Source organism: Vigna radiata, chromosome 8 (genome assembly GCF_000741045.1).
Source record: "Vigna radiata var. radiata cultivar VC1973A chromosome 8, Vradiata_ver6, whole genome shotgun sequence".
Taxonomy (NCBI): domain Eukaryota; kingdom Viridiplantae; phylum Streptophyta; class Magnoliopsida; order Fabales; family Fabaceae; genus Vigna; species Vigna radiata.
The window spans coordinates 8,340,517-8,361,639 of NC_028358.1; the positions used below are offsets into that span (position 1 = coordinate 8,340,517).

Below are 21,123 nucleotides of genomic sequence, written 5' to 3' on the forward strand. Positions count from 1 at the left end.
AAAAATATTTATTTTACTTTATTATAATTTTTTTAATATTTTAAAAATTAATTTGACTTATTATTAACTAATTTCCTTTCTTTATTAACATTTATACATTTAAATATAACATTAAAAAATAACATTTTATATTACTAAAATAACTAGGGGCATTTTGGTAATCTTTCATTTCTACCAATTAAACAAATTTTTTAATTTTATCACATCAATCAAATCCTACACTAATTCTCACAAACTTTACCCTCAAATCCACTCTCAATTACCCACAAATCTACTCAAAAAAACAACAACAAAATTACCCTCAAATCCATTCAAATCCACTCAAATCATCTCCCTAAATCATTTCCCTCAAATCCATTAATAAGAACAAAGCCCAAAAGATGGGTTTTGTGGGTTAAACTTAAACTGGTTAAAAAGTTCTCTCTATTCATTCCTAATTTGAACTGAATCATTTCTTTTCACTCTTTTAAAATATAAATGGAATTACTTTCAAATTAAAAGAAATGATAGTTGTGGGAAAAAATATTGTGATGATTATTAAGTAATAATTGCTGTACCAATTGTTTCCAAGTTGAAACAAAAAGTTTATTGAAGTGATGGACCTGAATATGCTGTCAGGTTTGTAGAAAATGAGTTCTCATCATCTTTTTCAAAATACAAAAACAACATCGCATAGCTAATTCTTCCTTTCTTTTTTCTTTATATAATTTATTTCTATATTTCAAATACTAGAGTAATTTGATTTAGTGATTTCTAAATATTTACTTCTATAAATCATTGAGTATCAAAAGTATCTAGTTATGTAAATTAGTAGGTATGACTTTACTCTTTGCAAAGCAACAAAATTTTTATTATTCTTTGTAAATTTTGAAATTACTGTTTTTATTATTATAAAATAAGCTATATTCGGTTTTAATTACATTAGATTTCTTTAAACACATATTCAATCAATATTTTAAATTTCAAAGTTTTGCTTTTAGGAAATATTTGCCTAAGTAGGAGGTGGAAGTATATAAGTGCATTTGTGCCACTACTAAGTAAAAGAAAAGAAGAAAGCGTTTTTCCATATATGTAAGCTACAAAGTAAAAGTTGTATGAATCTAAAAATCTCAACCTTAATCACATGTCTGTTTCTACTTATGCTCTTTTTAATTTTCACATAGAGTTGTCCACACCTATGAGTTGGTCTTTTGGGAAATAAAATTCCCTTCTGCCCACACTTTTCTCATTGATGAAAGGACACTTCTAAAACCAACTAAATTAAAAAAAAAAACTGCATAGACTAGTTAAATATTATAATTTTCAAAATAAGTCTATATATAATTTAAATTTAATTTAATTTATATTGGATTAAATTTAGATTCAATCCACTTTATCAATTAGATAAAATTTAATGATACTCAATTAATATATTTTATTATTAGACTAATTAAACATAGCTTAACTCAATTTGTTCTGGATTCAAATCAACTTATGTCGACTTAAGTTTAGTTTATTCGGTTTGACTTAAGTTTGGGTTGTCTCACTTCAACGTTGGTCAGAATTAACTTGAGTTCACTTCGATAAACTCAGTTTAATTTAGGTTCTTGTTGGTTTCGATGACACGGTTAGACCTTGGGTCCAAGATGACTCGGCTATACCTTGGATCCTATGACTTCACTTAATCCTTCACCTTACTCGACTCATCTTGACATTTTACTCGGATGACTCATCTTGAACTTTGGTCTGAGTTTACACGTCTCAACTTTCGATCTGGGTTAACTCGTCTTGACTTTTGACCGAGATGATTTTTCTTGACCTTTGGCTCTAACCAACCCGACTTAACTTTCGGAACAAGCTAACTCAGCTCAACCTCCAACACAGACTGACTCGGCTCGACCTTCGACATAGACCAAATCAAGTCAATCTTCATATTGAGCCAACTCAACTCATTTTTTTTTTGCTTCGATCAACATGGCTTGACCTTTTGGTCTAAGCCAACTCGATTTAACCTTCGTCCCAAAATAACTAGCCTCCATCTTTATTTCAAATCGACTCGTCTCGATTTTTAGCTCGGGAGACTCGACTATCTAGGTCGATTTGCTTTGATCTTTATCTTGGGCCAACTTAGCTCAACTGTTGGCCCGAATTAAGTTTGTTTAACCTTGGAGTCAAGTTAACTTAGTTTAATCTGGCATCAACCGCCTTTAGTCAATTTAAACTCATTTTGATTTTGGATTTTCAAAATCCAAATATAGATCTAATATGATTAAAATGTAATTAAATGGATTGAAATTAAAATCCAAAAATTTAAATTTAAATTTGTGATGAATAAATTACATTGATCCTCCCATAGATATATTAGTATTACGATAACTTCTCTAATGTTAAAAACAAACAATTTATTTATCCATATTAAAGTAAATCACATATTCTCTTTATCCTAAAACACTTGATTGCTATAATATATTCATTTATGCTCTTAAGATACATAGTTTAGTTCAATTAACTTAGCATCAATAAGAATATTCTTCAAAATATTTTTAATTAAAAATATACTTAAATATTTTTAACTTACCAAGTTATTCTTTAACCGCTCAATACATTGCTTCCAACATCAATGTAGCTTTTCTTGGCGAGGAGTTCAAAGCAAAGTAAATACTTTAAAAGTCACAATATAAACTAAATTTGTTGTTAGTAAGAAATAAAGGCTTGAAAATACATTCAATGGAGAAAGGATTTGAAAATATTTGTTTTAGCAAAGCTTTAAGAAAAAGTTAAAAATGGATAAAAGATTATATACTCAAATATGTAGAGAAAGAGGGTGCACACACCTTTTAATACAAAAAAGAACCACCTCATAACATAATACTAACATTTGTTTTTTCTATTTTACAAAAAGAAACGTAATTTACTCTCTTAAAAATCTACCTCATAGATAACACATTTTAAGAATTAAATTGTCTCCAAAAAATTGTTTAAAAAGGTATTTTAAATTACTTTTATGGAACAAGAGCTTCTAAACAACTGAAGAATTATTTTTTTTTTCACACGAATAAAAAATTAAGTAACGGCACATCTACAGAAGTTGAAAGTGTGATTTACAAAAATGTTTTATAATAATAGAAATGAACCTTTTTTTTTACACTTTTATTTGAATTGAGATTATTATAGAATGGGATTGATAACTTAGTTTGAATGACACAAAAATATTTAATAAATTGATCTAAAATAATCTGTTAGATGCTTATCATTTATCATTTATGAAATCATAAGATATTTTTTTACGTAATTTATAATTTATTTAATTTTCTATTATAACATTTTATTCATATGATATAAATATTATATAAAGGAGTTATCATGTAATTAATAATATAGAACCGTTAACAAGACTAAGGATAAAAAAATTTCATTACAATCTCATTACAATCGTTTAATATAATCATAAATTAAATTTTATACACAAACGTTAACTCAAAACTATATACAAAGATCTTTTAATATAACTAAACACAATATGTAAGAAATAAATATTTAAGTGTCAGTACCTTCTACACCTAAGGCTTGTTCCATTGATACGTCATCACCCTCTATTCACACCCGTCAAATGATCATAGTCGATGCACGAACAAACAATACAATCTAAGCATGAAGAAAACAAGCACGACAAGCTAATAAAACAAAAAAAACACGTAATAGTTAAATTCTAACCAACAGCTTAGGCCAAGCTACAACATAATGTTAGTTTATTAACCAACACCTTAGGCCAAGGTAAAACTTCTAAACTAGGATCTCTTGTTACTCTCACCACATGTCTCACCCTTTTCTGTTTTAGAATAGATGATCATTAGAGTGTTAGGATGAAACCCAAGACTAAGCTCCCTACATTCATACTTACAACACTTGAAACCAACAATAAGAAGTTCCTCCTTGGAACTTTTTTCCACAATTTTTCATTCACATTTATAACATCATATAAACATTGTAAGCAATCAAATAAAACCACTAAGTATCCATCAAAACACCAGAAAATAATGTAATAAAACATCACAAGATGTCTTGAAACAACCTAGACTAAGACCTATAAAGTAGAGCTCAATGCCAGAAAAGGGGCGCTCAGCACCAGAGCTCCTGGAATGTTAACACTCAACGCCAAAAACGGGCGCTCAACGCCCTGGTCACTGGAAATGTGGCGCTCAGGCATCCAAAGAGGGGCGTTCGGGCGCCATTCCAAAAACTTTCCTACTTCTAATTTGACCTTAGCTACTTCCCATACATATTTAACTAATCCTTATGACCTCCTAGGCAGTATGAAGCATTTAAAAATGAGTTTATAACTTAAAGTAACTTCCACAAACCAGTTTGACTACTCTAGACTACCTAATCTCAGTTCTCCTTCTAATCCACAATTTAGCCATATAGGGGTTGAAACCAATTAGAAAGAACATAACCACTAACCTCAAACTATCCATTAAAGCACAAACCTACTCATTTAAGATTTCACTCTTCAAAACTCCTTAAGGCCTTGTTCACTTGAGTGGATTTAGGGAGAGTAATTGAGAGGATTTGAGAGAATTTGAAGGTAATTTTTTTTGTTGTTTATTTGAATAGATTTGGAGGTAAGTGAGAGTAGATTTGGAAGTAAAATTTGTGAGAATTAGTATAGGATTTTATTTATGTGACAGATTAAAAAAATTTACTTCCAAATTCACTCTCACTTACCTTCAAATCTATTCAAATAAACAACAACAAAAATTGTCATCAAATCCTCTCAATTACTTTCCCCCAAATCCACTCAAGTGAACAAGACATAAAAGAACCAAAAATAATGCAAAAACACCATCAATAATTAACCACTGTCTTTTACACCAGAATTCTGCAATTTCAAGGTCTCAACCAGTCTAAATGACCTTAGAACAAAACCAAAAAGTCAGTTTTACTCATCCAACCTGTACTTCAAATTTTCATCTATCAACACTCCATTTTAGACCTAGAAATGACTTATAACTTAGCCCAACGACTTCTCCTCAATACTATAACAGATTTGACATCATCTCATATCCAAAGAACAACATTCATAACCAGAATTAGTTTCAAACAAAACTAGTAATACATACCAACATCATTAAATCAAGAATCATCATTCTAAAACACTCCAAAACTAATAACAACCATTTTATCAAAATTTAACAACATGTATCAATTTCATAAACTACCAAAACATCCTTTCATTCTCAAATACTAAATTATCAAAATAACACAAGCTTCCCTTACCTTACACTGAAGCTACTAAGCTCTATTAACGTTGAAACCCTTGCTTTAAAGTTGAAGGAACTCTAGAAACACCTACAAAACACAGAATTGTAATTAAAGAGAGTCCTTAGAACCTCTAACCAACAAAGAACTAGGAAAAGAGATAAAGAAACACATGCGACAAGAGATCACTAAGCATGATCTCAAACTTAAGAACGAAAGGAAAAAGAAATCGAAACTTACTTGTTCTATGCCAAAAACTGATCGAGTAGAAATGAAGATTATTCAGCTATGACCTCTTAAGAACTTCCTGATCGTCAAACAAATGATCAAGGACTCAGAACTCTTAGAAAGAAGAGAACTTGAAAGAAGAGTTTTAAAGAAATGGTTTGTGTTTTAAGTAATAAGATGAATTTAAGAAATTCTATTTATATTATCAAATTATTTTAAAATAAGATATTCACCTCATTATTTTAAAATATCTATCAATTAGATTCTCAAATCTATCATTACATTCTATTATTTTTAAATCAAAATAAAAATTAAATTTAATTAATGTAGAGAAATTAAGTTAAACAAAATAACTTATTCAAAGAAAATAAAATGTATAATTTATAAAAAAAAACATAAAAGATTTAATAAAAGTGTAATTATTTTTTGAATACATAAACTTATAATAGGAACAATAATATATTTGTTTAAAAAAAATTAAATGAAAAAGAAATTATTTATGATGGGTGATGAAACCTGGCAGGGTGTGGGGGCATTGATTCAGTGATGATGGTTGAGCAGTTCAGAGCCAATCATAAATGTTATATGCAAATTCATTAAACAAACATCTATGCCTTTCCAATGGGACCCTCAAAATCAGAGGAGCGTCTTCCTCCAATCCAAATTTTGAACCGCACGATTTACGAGGACCCATCTTCTCTCTCCCATTACCACCGTCCGATCCTTCTTTTCTACATCTCGAGGAATCCAACAGCCCACGTTTCATCTTTGACCCATCATAATTTTTTAAACGTGGGACTCCCATCTTACCTTCTTACCCCCCAACTTTGAATTTCCACCCAATTAACCTATTTCAATTTTGAATCATTCTATATCACAAATCATTAAATTATTGATACTCCATTGGGTCATAACATTGATGCTACATGTGGTGATGTGCATTAGAGAATGTCTTTGTCCATTTTTTTATAAACTATATATATAATATATAAAGTATTTTTATAAATGAGATTAAATTGATTTTATTAACAAATTTAGTGATGAAATTGTATTAAAAATAAATTATATTACTTTAATATATATTAGAATCATTAAATTGTATCATTATTATTGAATTATTTTCAATTCTCACATTGAGTATTCTAGGTGTAAATAAACACTAAATTTTTATATTGTATTAAATAGTGAACTCAAAATAAATTTAATCTCACAAAATTAATTTAACAAGATAAAATTTACATTCACTTGAATACTTACTAGAATTTTAAACATTTGTTAGACTATGCCTTTGTAATAATATATAAAATATTAGGTCTAAATTAGGAGTTGGAAACCTCTCCCATTCAACCTTTTTTATATTTAACCTTTTTTATATTTTGCAAGGCAAAGTTGAGCACCCTATAAAAAGAATGGAGTCATTGAATTGATATGCTTTTTCATTTGAAAGGATAAATAGTCTAAAATGGAAGAATGTGTTGTGGGCACTTAACTCATTTATAGCCAAATACCAACTAATTGAGTAATGCTTAGTGAAGAAATGGCAAGAAGGACAAAAGTGATTGTGATTCACCCTTTTTTATGCTATTACAAAAAGGACAGAATTTATGTTTATTGTTCTCTTTTATTTTTATTTTTCACTTTTTAGTACATAGGTTCATGCATTTGTTCTTTTTCTGAACTCATTTTTTCATGGAATGATAATGCCCTACATGTTTCAAATTATCCAATAATAAAAATAAAAGACTAGCCATTAATTAACTTAGTTTGGCACGTTATGCTAACCACTAAGAAAAGGGTAAAAGATACCTAAACAAATGAATCTCAACCTAGCTTTTTGTTAACAAGTTTGGTACCTTAATTATACGAAAAATTACTATATGTCAACTCATAATTAATACTAGAGATACTTATTCATACTTATTTACTCAGTTGTAACATCTTTTTTAGCCCATTTTCTGTGTTTTAGTTTTATAATTTTACTCTTTTTTGGGCATGCAGTTGTTATTTACAGGCTATTTACATGAGAATAATGTTATTGTTTCATAAATGTTTATGACTTTTTATTCCATAACTTTTTCTTTTTTATTTCTCATTACATCAACAGTTTAATCGATTTTTTTTTTAAATTTTCTCACTTTTCTTTTACTATTTAATTAAATTATTTAAAAGCCTTTGTCGGTGTAAAATTTTTCTTTACATATTATTGAAATAAATTTTTGAAAGTTCTAAGAAAATGTCCCGGTCATGTTTTTTGTATTTATTTCCCCTTCGTATAGTTTAATCTGAGCTAACATCATCATGTTATTCTTTGTTATCTCTTTGTTATCTGTCTTTTTTTTGTAAGAAAATTTATTTTTTATTTTATAAGTTTATCATCGTTTAATTATTATCCTTTTAAGCGTATTTTCTTCATTTATTATTGATAAAATATTAATTATATTTTATCTTCTTAAATAAATAGATAAAAAGGCAAAGATTTATTAAAAACTTGTATGAGATGTAAACACCATTGATTTTGTTTGGTAATATTTCTTGCATTAAATAATAAAGTCTTTAGATTAAGTTTTTCTTCTTTGAAATCATGGGATGCGTTTAAATTGCTTGTTGAATTTAATTTTCTACCAATTATAAATACATCTTAGGTCATCCTAATACAACTATCATAATTAATATCATAAAATTAAAATTTGAGTCTTATATAACATTTCATTGAAACATGTTCACGTTATATTAATATTCTAAAATCTTAAACAAACTTTTGAATCATAACAATATATTTTTTTTTAAAATTTAAAAAGTTGAATATAAATAAAAATTATTAAGATATATATTTTATAGAACTTTAAAATTAAAATAAAAATTATAAAGAAATATTGTAAATATTCTGTGTTTAATTTTCTACCATTTCAAACAATTTTTCTGGAGTGGCAGCATTGTCATTAGCTTCAAAACCAGTGGACAAACTTTACTTACAAAGCAAAATAGAATCAAAGCAAAATATTTTAATAAAAGGCATTAATTGTGTCAGCGAAACAAATAAATAAACCTTTCAGAAATTGAATTCAAATCTTTTGTTTTTATTATTACATGTCTTCCGTTTTCAAACATCTGAATGCCAACCAGACAAAGTTGCACAGCAACTGCAACTGCAACGTCCAACCTTGTCAAGGCACTTCATCAATCACCAAATCAAACGTTTTGAATAAAAATAGGTTCTTCTTCTTCTTCTTCTTCTAACGCAAACAGACGCCACTCAATCCTCCTTCTCCACGTGACTCAACTCTTCATCCAACACTAGCTGAGTTCTTAGCTTAAGCTTGTTGCAGAAAATTTCTGTGCTGACCCAAATTTTATTTCCTTGCATAACGGTAATTGACAGTTGTTGAGTGCCTTTTTACCATACCCTTTTGGATCATCTTTCGTCATGTCAATTTTTAGGCTTTCGATCATTAAGTTTTGGCTGAAAGTATGAGGCTTTGGTGATTTGCACTTGGTTTTTGGCTTGAAGGGATAATCTAAGCGTGATTTTTTTTTTTCTTTTTGCATCTAGAGAGAAGAGAAGCTGAGGTGATGGTGATGAAGGAGAGAGATGAAGAGCTCTCTTTGTTCCTCGAGATGAGGAGGAGAGAGAAAGAGAATGAGATAAACAGCCTTCTTCTCCTTCAAAACTCCGAAGAACTTGATTTGTCCAATCTGGGTATGTTTTTCTCGTGTCATGTTTTTTGTGGCACTTGTTGTGTTCTATAATCCATTAACGATGCCTTTCTGTGTCATGTTATTTGACCACAGAATCCAATCATGGGGGCTCCATAAATTCTAAGATCGTGTCTTCGGTGCCACCAAGGAAGCATGGGGTTGAAGAGTTCTTGAATTCAGAGAATGACAAGTCTGACTATGAATGGTAATCTTCGACTTCAACTTTTGATTGCTGGTGGTGTGCGTGATTTGGATTTGTTAGTTTACAGATCTTGAATATTCTAGTTAATTGAACCAAGGTTTTCTTGAGCATTTGCTTTTGTGTAAAGTTTGATGTTTAGAAATTCTCCAAGTCTAGATGGAAGCTGTCATAATAGAAAAAGTGAAACTCCATGATTCGCGAATTTTTTAGAATGATTAAAGTGCATTGTTGAGTTTTTCAGCTGTCCCCATTCGAAGCTGAAAAGTATTCTTATCCTCTTCAATTTTGTCATTGACAAGTTCTGGTTGCACATCTAACTCCAACTTCCACCTTTATGTTCCTGTTCTTATCAACCACTCGGTATAAATAATTCATAATTAATTTGTTTCTTAAATATTTTATCTGAAATCACACTCTCCCTGCAATCAATGGAGTTTTGTGATTTCCAATGCGTGCTTGAATATGTGCTGAATGTTTCTCCTAAGAAACAAATCATAATACTTTTCACGTGTCTTCTTGTTACATTGATGCCAGTTCGCTGAGAAGAAAATCTATGATCACCTTAATCTTAATCTTTTATGATTCAAATGCAAACCTTTAGAGGAGGAATCAGAAACGAAGTCTATATTTTTTGCACAGTGCATTCATCCTTTCGTTTATTGAACTTTTCTGGTATGCTATTCTATAGCAATTACCCTGCATACTGAGAAGAGCCAAGTTGCATAACACATATATTAGCACCTTTGTATTTGACCTCATTCATAGTTTCTGCATCTATATTACATTACCATTTTGGTCCATCATGATTGCATTGTATTAACTAGAAGTTTTCTGTTACCAGGCTTCTTGCGCCACCAGATTCACCTCTTTTTCCTACTTTAGAGAAAGAGTCACAAATGTCAGTGAAGAGTGAACAGGAGACTCATAATGCTCGACCAACAGCTTTGAAACCTAGGGTAAGCACCATTGTGTATGATTTTTAGATGTTGCTAAACCATATCAAATTAGTTGGAAGCACATACTCATAACATAGACTTTTTCTACACAATTGTGTCTGTTATTAGTTAAAATTTATTTAAAGTTACGAAACCATATGTAAAATTCATTAAATCATAAGTGAGGCTCATCAATTTTTGTGATTCCTTATAAACTTGAACTAATGATAAAACATTTGTTCAAAATACTGTTTGGTAGGTTTAAATCTTGCTTTCATTTGCTAGTAATATATTCTCCTTTTTTGGTAGCTTTAATTGATGAAATGTTTTCCACTTTCTTCTTATGTTGTATTCTGTATCTCAGGTGGCTAATATCCAATCAGAACCTGGTTCAAGAAGCAATATAGTTTCCAAGCATCATGCATCAGTGCCAGGAATAGGTTCTTTCACATCTGGTAGGAGACCTTCATCATCTGGAGCTCCAACCTCAGCTACTTCAAGATCTTCAACCCCCTCTGGAAGGCCAACATTACCTTCAACAGCCAAATCCTCTAGGCCCTCCACACCTACCTCTAGGGCTACCATAACATCTGCAAAGTCATCAATTCCACCAGGGAGATCTTCCACTCCTACAAGATCCACTTCCAGGTCCTCAACACCTACTACTACAAGGCCTTCCTTGGCACCCCCCAAGACATCTCAAAGATCAGCAACACCAACACTTAGATCATCAACTCCATCAAAGGCATTTGGAGTATCTGCTCCTCCTACTAGGCCTTCATCAGCATCAAAGGCACGCCCTGGCCCTCCAGCTGCTAAGAATCCGGTGCCATCACGTGGCAGCTCTCCATCGGTCAGATCTAGACCCTGGGAACCCTCTCAAATGCCTGGTTTCTCTCTTGATGCTCCTCCAAATTTGAAGACATCATTGATAGATAGACCAGCTTCAGCCACAAGGACTAGGCCTGCAGCGCCAAATTCTAGATCATCTTCTGTTGACGCCAGTAGCAATGGAAAATCTAGAAGGCAGGCAAGTACCCCTACCAAAGGAAGAACTTCAACAGGGTTGGTCCACAATAATCACACCTCTATGCAAGTTTTGAGCAGAGCTCGTTTCACCGATGCTAATGATGAAAGCCCAGTTGTGATTGGGACAAAGATGGTTGAGAGAGTAGTGAACATGAGGAAGCTGGCTCCCCCAAAACATGATGACCATCATTCTTCTCGTGACAATGCCTACGGAAAATCTTCTTCTGCTACCTCTGGATTCGGAACTACTCTTTCAAAGAAGTCTTTGGATATGGCAATGAGACATATGGTACGTCTTCCATTTATTCCATTTTTCATGTTTCATCTGAAATCAATTAGATTATGAAGTTTTGGTTGATGAATACAACATCACGAGAATGAAGATATTAATGCTTACAGATGCTTAATCTTGGTGATATTAAAAGCCAGTAACTTCAATAGTCATTTCTGTTCTTTAGATGTCAATGGCATGTTCATATAAATCAAGGCAAATTTATTCATGCACGATATCAAGTAACATAATGAATATAAAGTATAGATTTTGTTGCTTCAGTAAATAGATATTAACATTAATACTGATATATAGTGGAAGTATGTTAGAACTTGCAACAAAATGTGGACAAAAACAAAGATTGCTGAGGATCTGAATTAGATTACAGCTTTAAACATTATAATGCAATATACTTGTGTTTCAAATTAGGCAAGTTACAAGAGTGTGCTTGGTTTGTCTTCCACAGGACATAAGGAGAAGCATCCAGGGCAATCTGCGGCCTCTTGTGACAAGCATTCCAGCTTCCTCTATGTACAGTGTGAGATCAGGTAGTTCCTCAAAGAGCAGGACAGTGAGTGTTTCTGATTCCCCACTTGCCACAAGCAGCACTACTAGCTCTGAACCAAGTGTAAATAACAACTCCATATCCTATGATGGAAGTGAGATTGAAGAAAATGATTTTGGAAGTGAATGATCATTCCCTGATGGCTAGGCATGATCATTACTGTTCTACCCACTTTACTTGTATGAGGTGCAACAGAACAACACAGATATTCATGTGATACCATGTTTCCAAATAGATGTGCTAGTGAAGAAAGTTTGTAGTATATCTGTGCCTACTAGAGTTCTAAAACAATAGAAGTTCTAAAACACTTATATGCATGGCTGTTTGTACCGAATTTTGAACTACTCATTGAAAATCTCGTTCAAATTTTACCCACCAAACCTATTTTCTTTGGTTTATGAAGGAAAAAATAGGAGAGAGATATGTTTGGTTTAGAAAATGAGATATGCTTTTAGATTATAAAAGAGAAAAAAAAGTTAATTCATTTTAGGTTTAAATATATTTTAAATTCTTGTAATATAGTTTTACTTTTTATATATTAAAAAGAAATTACTTTTACATTTTGACAATTTCTTACTCGCTTTTTATGTTCTTATTATTATTGGATTTTACTCACTTGAGTTAAACCAAGTTCTTGTTATATTTTTATTTTTTTGAGTTCACCATGATTGATAAAGTTGAACTATTAAATTAATTTTATCGAATTTGATCAACTTTGACACTTATAAGTTTTTCCAGTGATTTCAAAATATTATTGATTTTGTTTATTAGAATAATAAATAATTCAGATCTCAAATATTTTTATATAGCAGACGATAATATTAATGGAACAGATGTAACCACACCCTCACCTGACACTCTCAGAGAATGAAGACAATGAACAGGATATCACAAAAGAATAATCGTTGCATTAAAAAATAGAACGTCTACAGGGCTTATATATATGCAGAGATACAAGCTAATAGAAAACTAGAAACCTAATAACAGAATTAGGTATTTGAATTACAACTGCTAATACTTTCCCGTAATTCAAAACCTAGAGAGATACAATTCCAATCTTAGTTCTCATGACTTCAAATTTGTCAACAGCTATGGATTTTGTAAACAGGTCCGCTAATTGCTCGGTGGATTTGCAGTAAAACAATTTGATCCTCTCCTTATTGACGACATCTCTTAAGAAGTGAAATTTCACTTCAATGTGTTTACTCCTCCCGTGACTTACTGGGTTTCTGGCAAGATTTATGGCAGAGGTATTATCCATCTTCAGCTCCACAGGATTCTCAAGGACGATCTTCAATTCAGTTAACAATTCTTCGAGCCAGACTCCTTGACAGGCAGCGTAGCATCCTGCGACGTACTCGGCTTCGCAGCTGGACAAGGCAACGACAGATTGCTTCTTGGATGACCACGACACAGGAGCTCCATTCACAAAATAGATGAACCCAGATGTGCTTCTTCTTTCCACAGTGTTGCCTCCATAGTCTGCATCACAGAACCCAGTGATTTTCAAACAGCTTCTCTAGCTTCCGAAAGGAAACATTATCCCGTAACCCGTTGTATCCTTGATATACCTGAGAACGCGTTTTGTTGAATCCATATGACTCTTCTTTGGTTGGCACATAAACTTGCTTATCAATCCTACACTAAACATTAAATCAGGCCTGCTGTTACAAAGAAATCTCAAGGATCCAACAATTTGTTTAAACTTTGTTTCGTCTGCCTCCTCTTCAGTCTCATTTCTTACAAGCTTTAGGTTGACTTCCAGAGGACTTCGTGCAGGGTTACATTTGTGCATATGAAATTTTTCAAGTATTTCCTTCGCGTATCTCTGTTGGTGCATTACGAGTCCTTCCTCAGTTCGTGTGAATTCCATTCCAAGGAAATAATACAACTCTCCCAGGTCTGTCATTTCGAAGTTGTCTTTCATGTTCTTCTTGAACTCATCTATGTCTTCCAATCTTGATCCTGTCACAAGCAAATCATCTACATATAAACAGACAATTAGCAAGTTACCTTTTACTGTTTCTTTTACATAGACCCCATGCTCCACCTTGCATTTTTCAAAACCATGGTTAATCAGAGATGAATCGATTTTCTTATTCCAAGCTCTGGGCGCCTGGCGTAGACCATACAGAGCCTTCCGCAGTCTGTAAACTTTCTCCTCATTGCCTTTCTCTTTAAACCCAGGAGGTTGTTGAACATAAACCTCTTCTTCTAACACTCCATGGAGAAAGGCGGACTTAACGTCGAGTTGAAAGATTTTCCATCTTCGAGCACATGCAACAGCAACCACCACACGTATGGTTTCAAGCCTTGCTACCGGTGCAAAGACTTCGTCAAAATCAATACCTTTCTTTTGCAGAAATCCTCTGGCTACGAGACGAGCTTTGTACTTTGATACCGACCCATCTGGATTCAGCTTCTTCTTAAATATCCATTTGACACCTATGCTGCACTTACCAGGTGGAAGATCTACTAAATGCCACGTACCATTTTTTTTCAATGGATTTAAGCTCTTCTATCATTGCATTTTTCCACACCGGATGTCTTAAAGCATCTTCAACACCCACAGGTTCTGCTTCAGCCATCAAAGCGATATGAATCACGCTACCTTCTTCATCAATTGCTGAATCAGAATATACTTCATAGTCTAACAGTCTTGTTGATCTGACAGTTTGTCTTCTTGGTCATTGATCTCCATTTCTAATGTTACTACCATTACCCGAAACATCCTCAGTTTCAGATTCTGCTTCTGTTCCTTCTTCATCGTTATCATCAAAGGTTTCATGTATCAAGGTTTTCTTCGAACTCTCATACTTATGATTCCAGTCCCAGGATTCCTTCTCTAGGACAAGAACATCTCTACTTATTATCATCTTCTTCTTCTTTGGATCGTAGAGCTTATACGCCCCAGTAGAATGGTAGCCCATAAACACCATTGGCTCGCTTTTGTCTTCCAGTTTAGTGCGCTTCTGATCTGCAACGTGAGCAAAAGAAAGGGAACCAAAAACTTTTAAGTGTTTTACAGAAGGTGTAATACTTGTCCGGATTTCCAGTGGAACCTTCCCTTTAATACGTTTTGTTGGACACCTGTTGAGAAGATATACAGCTGTCGCAATAGCTTCAGCCCAGAAGTTTCGTGGCACGTTCTTCTCCTTAAGCAGGCACCTGGCAGTGTTCATGATGCTACGATTTCTCCTTTCAACCAAAGCATTATGTTGTGGAGTATAAGGTGTTGTAGTCTCATGATTAATTCCTTTCTTCTGGCAGAAGTCTTCAAAAGCATGAGACGTAAACTCTCCCCCACCATCAGTTCTTAATATCTTCAAGGTTTTTCAACTTTCTCTTTCTACGTTAGCAACGTAATTCTTGAAAACTTCTAGTGCTTCTCCCTTCATTTTTATCATATTGACCCAGCACATACGACTGAATTCATCCACGAAAATGATGAAGTACCTGTTTCCTCCTAATGATAGAACATCAAGAGGTCCGCAAATATCTGAATGTACGATGTCTAAGCATCCCTTTGATCTCATATCCACTTTTGATTGGAAAGCTTTCCTTGGTTGTTTACCTGCCAAACAGGATTTACATGCATCAACAGGTAACGAAATGGGTGGCATACCTTTCACCATAGCCTTTCCTTCAAGCCTCTATAAATCTCTGAAATTTAAATGTCCGAAACGCAAATGCCATTTCCAGCTTTCTTCGTTCACGACTGATAGACATTGTACATTCTCTGCACCATCAAAACTTACCTGAAATGTTCTGTTCTCAGAGATTTTGCTGATCAAGACCAATCTGCTCTTATTGTCGTAAAGCTCAACACGATTTCGATTGCCCATGATAACAGTAAAACCTTTCTCTACCAATTGTCCGATGCTGAGAAGATTGCACTTCATATCGGGCACATATAGCACGTTTGAAATCACAACCTGAGTGTCATTCCTTCTGTTGATAACAACTTCACCAGCACCTTCAACCTTCAGAGTACTATCATCAGCAAATTTAACCTTACTCTTTTTTCCACTATTGAAGTTAACAAGCCACTCTCTGTTGCACGTCATATGGTTTGAACAGCCTGAGTCAAGATACCAGTTCTTGTTTATTAGTCTTACATATTTCGTTGCTGTCATCACCATCAGTGTCAATGTTTCTGTGTCTGAGTCTTCTTCGACAACGCGTGCTTCCTTCTCCTTCTCCTTGTTCTTCTTTTCTTTGGCTTTCTCTGGAAAACATTCTGATGCAAAATGACCATATTTATGGCAGTTAAAACATTCTATATTTCTTTTGTCTTTCTTCTTTTTCAAACCTTTCTTGGAGAGTTTCTTATCTCTTGAATCAGATGCGCTTGAATCAGATTTTTCCTCGAGCTCTTCAGTGTCTGCGCTACTGCCTTCTTTCTTCCACTTCCCTCGTCTTGGTTCTCCTTCCCATTTCTTGGGCCTCCTTTTCTCTTCTCCTTTTACATGCTTAACCTTTAGAGCTCGATCATCGCGCTTTGAATTTCTTTCACGCTTCCTCATCTCATAGGCTTCTAAAGAGCTCTGAAGCTCCTCTATTTTCATCTTTCCAACATCTCTAGATTGTTCGATGGCAACTACAATATGATCAAACATTTCTGGGAGCGACCTCATGATTTTCTCTATGATCATTGTGTCTGTAATAGCTTCACCGTATGCTTTCATCTGATTGACAATCGTTATGATCTGACTGAAAAAATCACTTATTCGGTCTCCTTCTTCCAATTCTAGATGCTCATACTGTCTTCTAAGTGCTTGGAGTCTCACTTTCTTTACCTTTTCGCCTCCTGAATAACAGCGTTCCAAGATACCCCATGCTTCCTACGCTGTGGTAGCATTCTGAATTTTTTCAAAGTGTGTGTCGTCCACGCATTGATGAATGAGCATTAGAGCCTTATCATCTTTCTGCTTGAGATCCTTTTCCTGTCCTTCTTTGCCGGAGAGATCAACTTTAGTTCTTTCTATAACACTATTGATGCCTTGCACACGAAACACCACCCTCATCTGAGTGCTCCAGCGATTCCAATTCTTTTCTGTAAGAATTGGAAATTGTGTAGACATAAAATCAGCAGCCATAGAAAACGAACCAAGAACAACTTTCTTGCAAAGCACCAGAAGCTGACGACCGACAGAGCAAGTTTACCGGAAGAACAACGAGAAACACACACACACCCAAGATACTGAGACCTTGGCTCTGGATACCACTAATGGAAAAGATGTAACCACACCCTCACCTGACACTCTCAGAGAATGAAGACAATGAACAGGATATCACAAAAGAATAATCGTTGCATTAAAAAATAGAACGTCTACAGGGCTTATATATATGCAGAGATACAAGCTAATAGAAAACTAGAAACCTAATAACAGAATTAGGTATTTGAATTACAACCGCTAATAAATATAAATTATTTTTTATTTATTTGTAAATGTGATATAGATAGGTATTATATTTATATTTATTTGGTACTTTTTATTGTGTATTTTCTTAAATGTTAATACCAAGACAAAGGATGAAGACAAATGAAAATGAAGAACTTGAGAATTAAACTCTAAAATAATTCTAGAGGGCTTGATTGATCCCTCTCATAATCTTCTATTTATAATAATAAATTGATATAAGAGTACATGATAATTAGAGTAACCTAGACACAATATAAACATAATAATTAGAGTAACCTAGACACAATATAATCATGATAATTAGAGTAACCTAGACATAATATAATCATGATAATTAGAGTAATCCTATACACAATATAATCATGATAATTAGAGTAACCCTAGACACAATATAATCATGATAATTAGAGTAACCCTAGACACAATATAATCATGATAAATAGGATAAATATCCTAACAGAAGAATAATAGAGTTTTTTTATATTAGTCTTAATAGGAATATAATAATAAATATATAAATATGTTATACATATACATATGGTTCTCACACTTTCAAGCACTTCAGCCTCAATATCTCAGTGAGGGTGTTCCTTCTTCTATCACCACTTCTTCTTCCTCCATTTTCCTAAAATTTTACAGTTTTGACGTGCTTAAGATGAGTTCCCCTACATCATACACGTTCAATCTACGTATTAACATTCCTCTTTCCTAAAGGTTTTCATATGCATCAGGTACTCACAATCAATCAATTCATAATTCATTCAACTTGGTCATGATGATAGTTATATTAGAATTATTAATTCCCTCAATTCAACTGTGACAAAAGCAATAGTGGTAATCCATACTTGAAAATATACTCTGCTAGATATAGTAAATAAGAAATCACCTTTTATTTCAATAAACATTTAATGGAAAATACTCTAGTACATATTTGTGACCGGAACAAAACAAAACAAAACACAACATTGAAAGAGTTGGGGTGAGAAAAAACGGACCTCGCCGAAAAAAAGAAGAGAGTGAGATAGAGGTGGGAAGAAACAGATCTCAAAAAGAGCGAAAGAGTCAGAGAAAGTTGGGGGATGGGGCTAAGAGTGGAAGTGAGGAATTATTTAGGATTTGGTAAATAAATAAGGTTAAAAGTAAAATGGTTAAAAATTAAAGGAATTATTTAGGATTTGGTAAATAAATAAGGTTAAAAATAAAATGGTTAAAAATTAAAGGATAATATTGCCATTTAAAAATTTTTGAAGAGGTGGAGGGAGAAGGAGTGGTGGTGGAGGGAACAACACCCTCTCAGTGATTAGGATATATGAATGCCAAAATAAGCCAGACCACCATCAACACCATACTTTGTGAAAGCCCTTTGATTAACACCAATGATGCATTACTAAGCATATTAGTGAAGGAAAACTAGCAAGATAATTTGCATTACGAAGATAAGTTGGCCCAATAGCAAATGGGCTAAGGAGCAAGATAATTTGCAGAGAGTTACTCCCTCCATCACCACATACTATTTCGTGTACCTCTCCATTCCTTTTTTGCCCTTTAATACGGATGTCAATATCGTACACCATTGAAGGAAAAATGGATGTGAACCTCCGTTGAAGGACAAACGGATGTCCACATCTGTTTCACTGTAAAATGAAACTAAAACCTATCTTTTTTCCTTCGGATCTAACTGCATCTCGAGGCTAGGAAAGATCTCTTCCTCTACTCTTATTTCTTTCTTTCTCCTTCCAACCACCTACCTAACTCTTCCAAGCTTTATCTCCTCTTCTTTTTACTCAGCCCAAAACTCCCACTCACTCGTTATCTTTTATTCAATAAAAACCTCCACCCATAATATCTTTCAAACACTACAACCCAAGCAACCAAACTTTCCTTCCTCTCATCTTTAACTCACCATTATGAAAGAAAAATAAAATAATTTTATTTCTATAAGTCTTAATATACTTTTGCAAAATTTTATTTTTAATTCAAAGAAAATACTCGTTTATAAATGTTCAAATTTTATATAAAATTTTTGTGCGAAACTAAATTTTAGCTTTCAAAGAAGTTTATTTTACTTATTTTTTCAAAATATTTATTAATTAACTTGTTTAAATATATCTAGCGATTTTAGTGAATAAATTTTTATCTATATATTTTACTTTTATATAATATTTCAAACACGAATGAATATGATTACTTGGTGTTATAAATTACACCTCAAATCTAAGAACATCTATAATGGAAGTTTACAAAAGGTTCGTTCTTTAGTTAAAAAACAAAATCTTAAAAAACTAATGAAATATTTTGTATAAAAAAGGTTCATTAAAATAAAAATACAAATTAATGAGAGAGAAAAAAGTGCAAATGAGAGTTAGAGGTGGGGATGTTGTGACAGTGAAAAGAGGGGAGGGGGAAGGGCTGTTGTGAGAGTGAAAATGAGAGATAAAGATTTAGGATTTTCTAAAAAAGTAAAAAGGATAATTTTGTAATTAAAATAAAATTATAGGGAGTTAGGGGAGGTGGAAGGAGCAAAGGTGGTGGTGGAGGAAGGAACACCCTAATTTGCATTAAGAATTGGGTCAACGTCAAACCCCAAAGGTTATTACTTCCTGCATCCTATCAAATCTCTCGTTGTACCCTCTCAAACACTTGTGGAAAATTATTTCCATAATATAGGAGTGGCATGATTGTCTTTCAAAAAATTGTCTGGATTTTTTTTAATGTATTCCGAAAAATGAAATCTGGAATGATAGGATGACAAGGAAAATTTGATATGTGATATGATGTGGGAAGCAATAGTCAAGCCTAAAAATTAGGAAATAAGAAAATCCGTGTTAGTTGGTGATCTAAATACAATATTTATTACTCCCATCAAATTATGTGATCAAAAGTACCCAAACCCAAGGTCACTAAACATATTATTTGAACCAAGAAAGGTATGTGTCATAATCATAACACAAGTGAAAGATGTTATTCTACATACTAAAGAAGAGTAGGGTTAGTTGGCTTTGTAAGAACATACATATATAATATTATTTAACATTCATTCAAATGCATGATGTATTAGCACAAAACTTTGATAGTTTATCTGTAAAAAAATGAAAATGCTTAAATAAATTTCAATATGTTTTAAGTGCTTATGAAAATTGAGTTATGAGTAACTTGAATAACATTTTATTGACACAATACATAAGAATTGGTCCAAAAATAAAAACACTCATGTAAAAAAGAAACCAATGCAACCAAAATACCTAAAGAGTGATTAGTGTCATGACACGATATTCAACTTCAATAAAGGAATGAGAAATAATATCTTGTTTCTTGCTTTTCTAAGATATAAGAGAGCATCCTAGAAAAATACAGAAACCTTTAGCAAACTTGTCACGAACCTAATTAGCATCATAATAAATGTACAACTCCAAAGAAGATGACGAGGAAAAAGAGAAAACTATAATTGAGTACCATAATATCTAACAATAACGAGAACAAATGACAATGCATTATAGTAAGAGAAACAAAAAACTAACTCAACTTGTACAAAG

The 21,123-nt window shown here is 32.8% G+C and overlaps 1 protein-coding gene across 1 annotated transcript; it reads left to right on the forward strand.

Moving 5' to 3' along the window:
• Positions 1 to 9,016: 9,016 nt before the first annotated feature.
• Positions 9,017 to 12,590, forward strand: LOC106769921 (proline-rich receptor-like protein kinase PERK8; the record flags this gene model as incomplete). The annotated part of the gene is given in 5 exon segments (XM_022785022.1): positions 9,017 to 9,163; positions 9,256 to 9,367; positions 10,206 to 10,320; positions 10,664 to 11,617; positions 12,066 to 12,590. Coding segments are annotated over 5 exon segments (1,536 nt in total). The 3' UTR covers positions 12,294 to 12,590.
• Between the last annotated feature and the right edge of the window lie 8,533 nt (positions 12,591 to 21,123).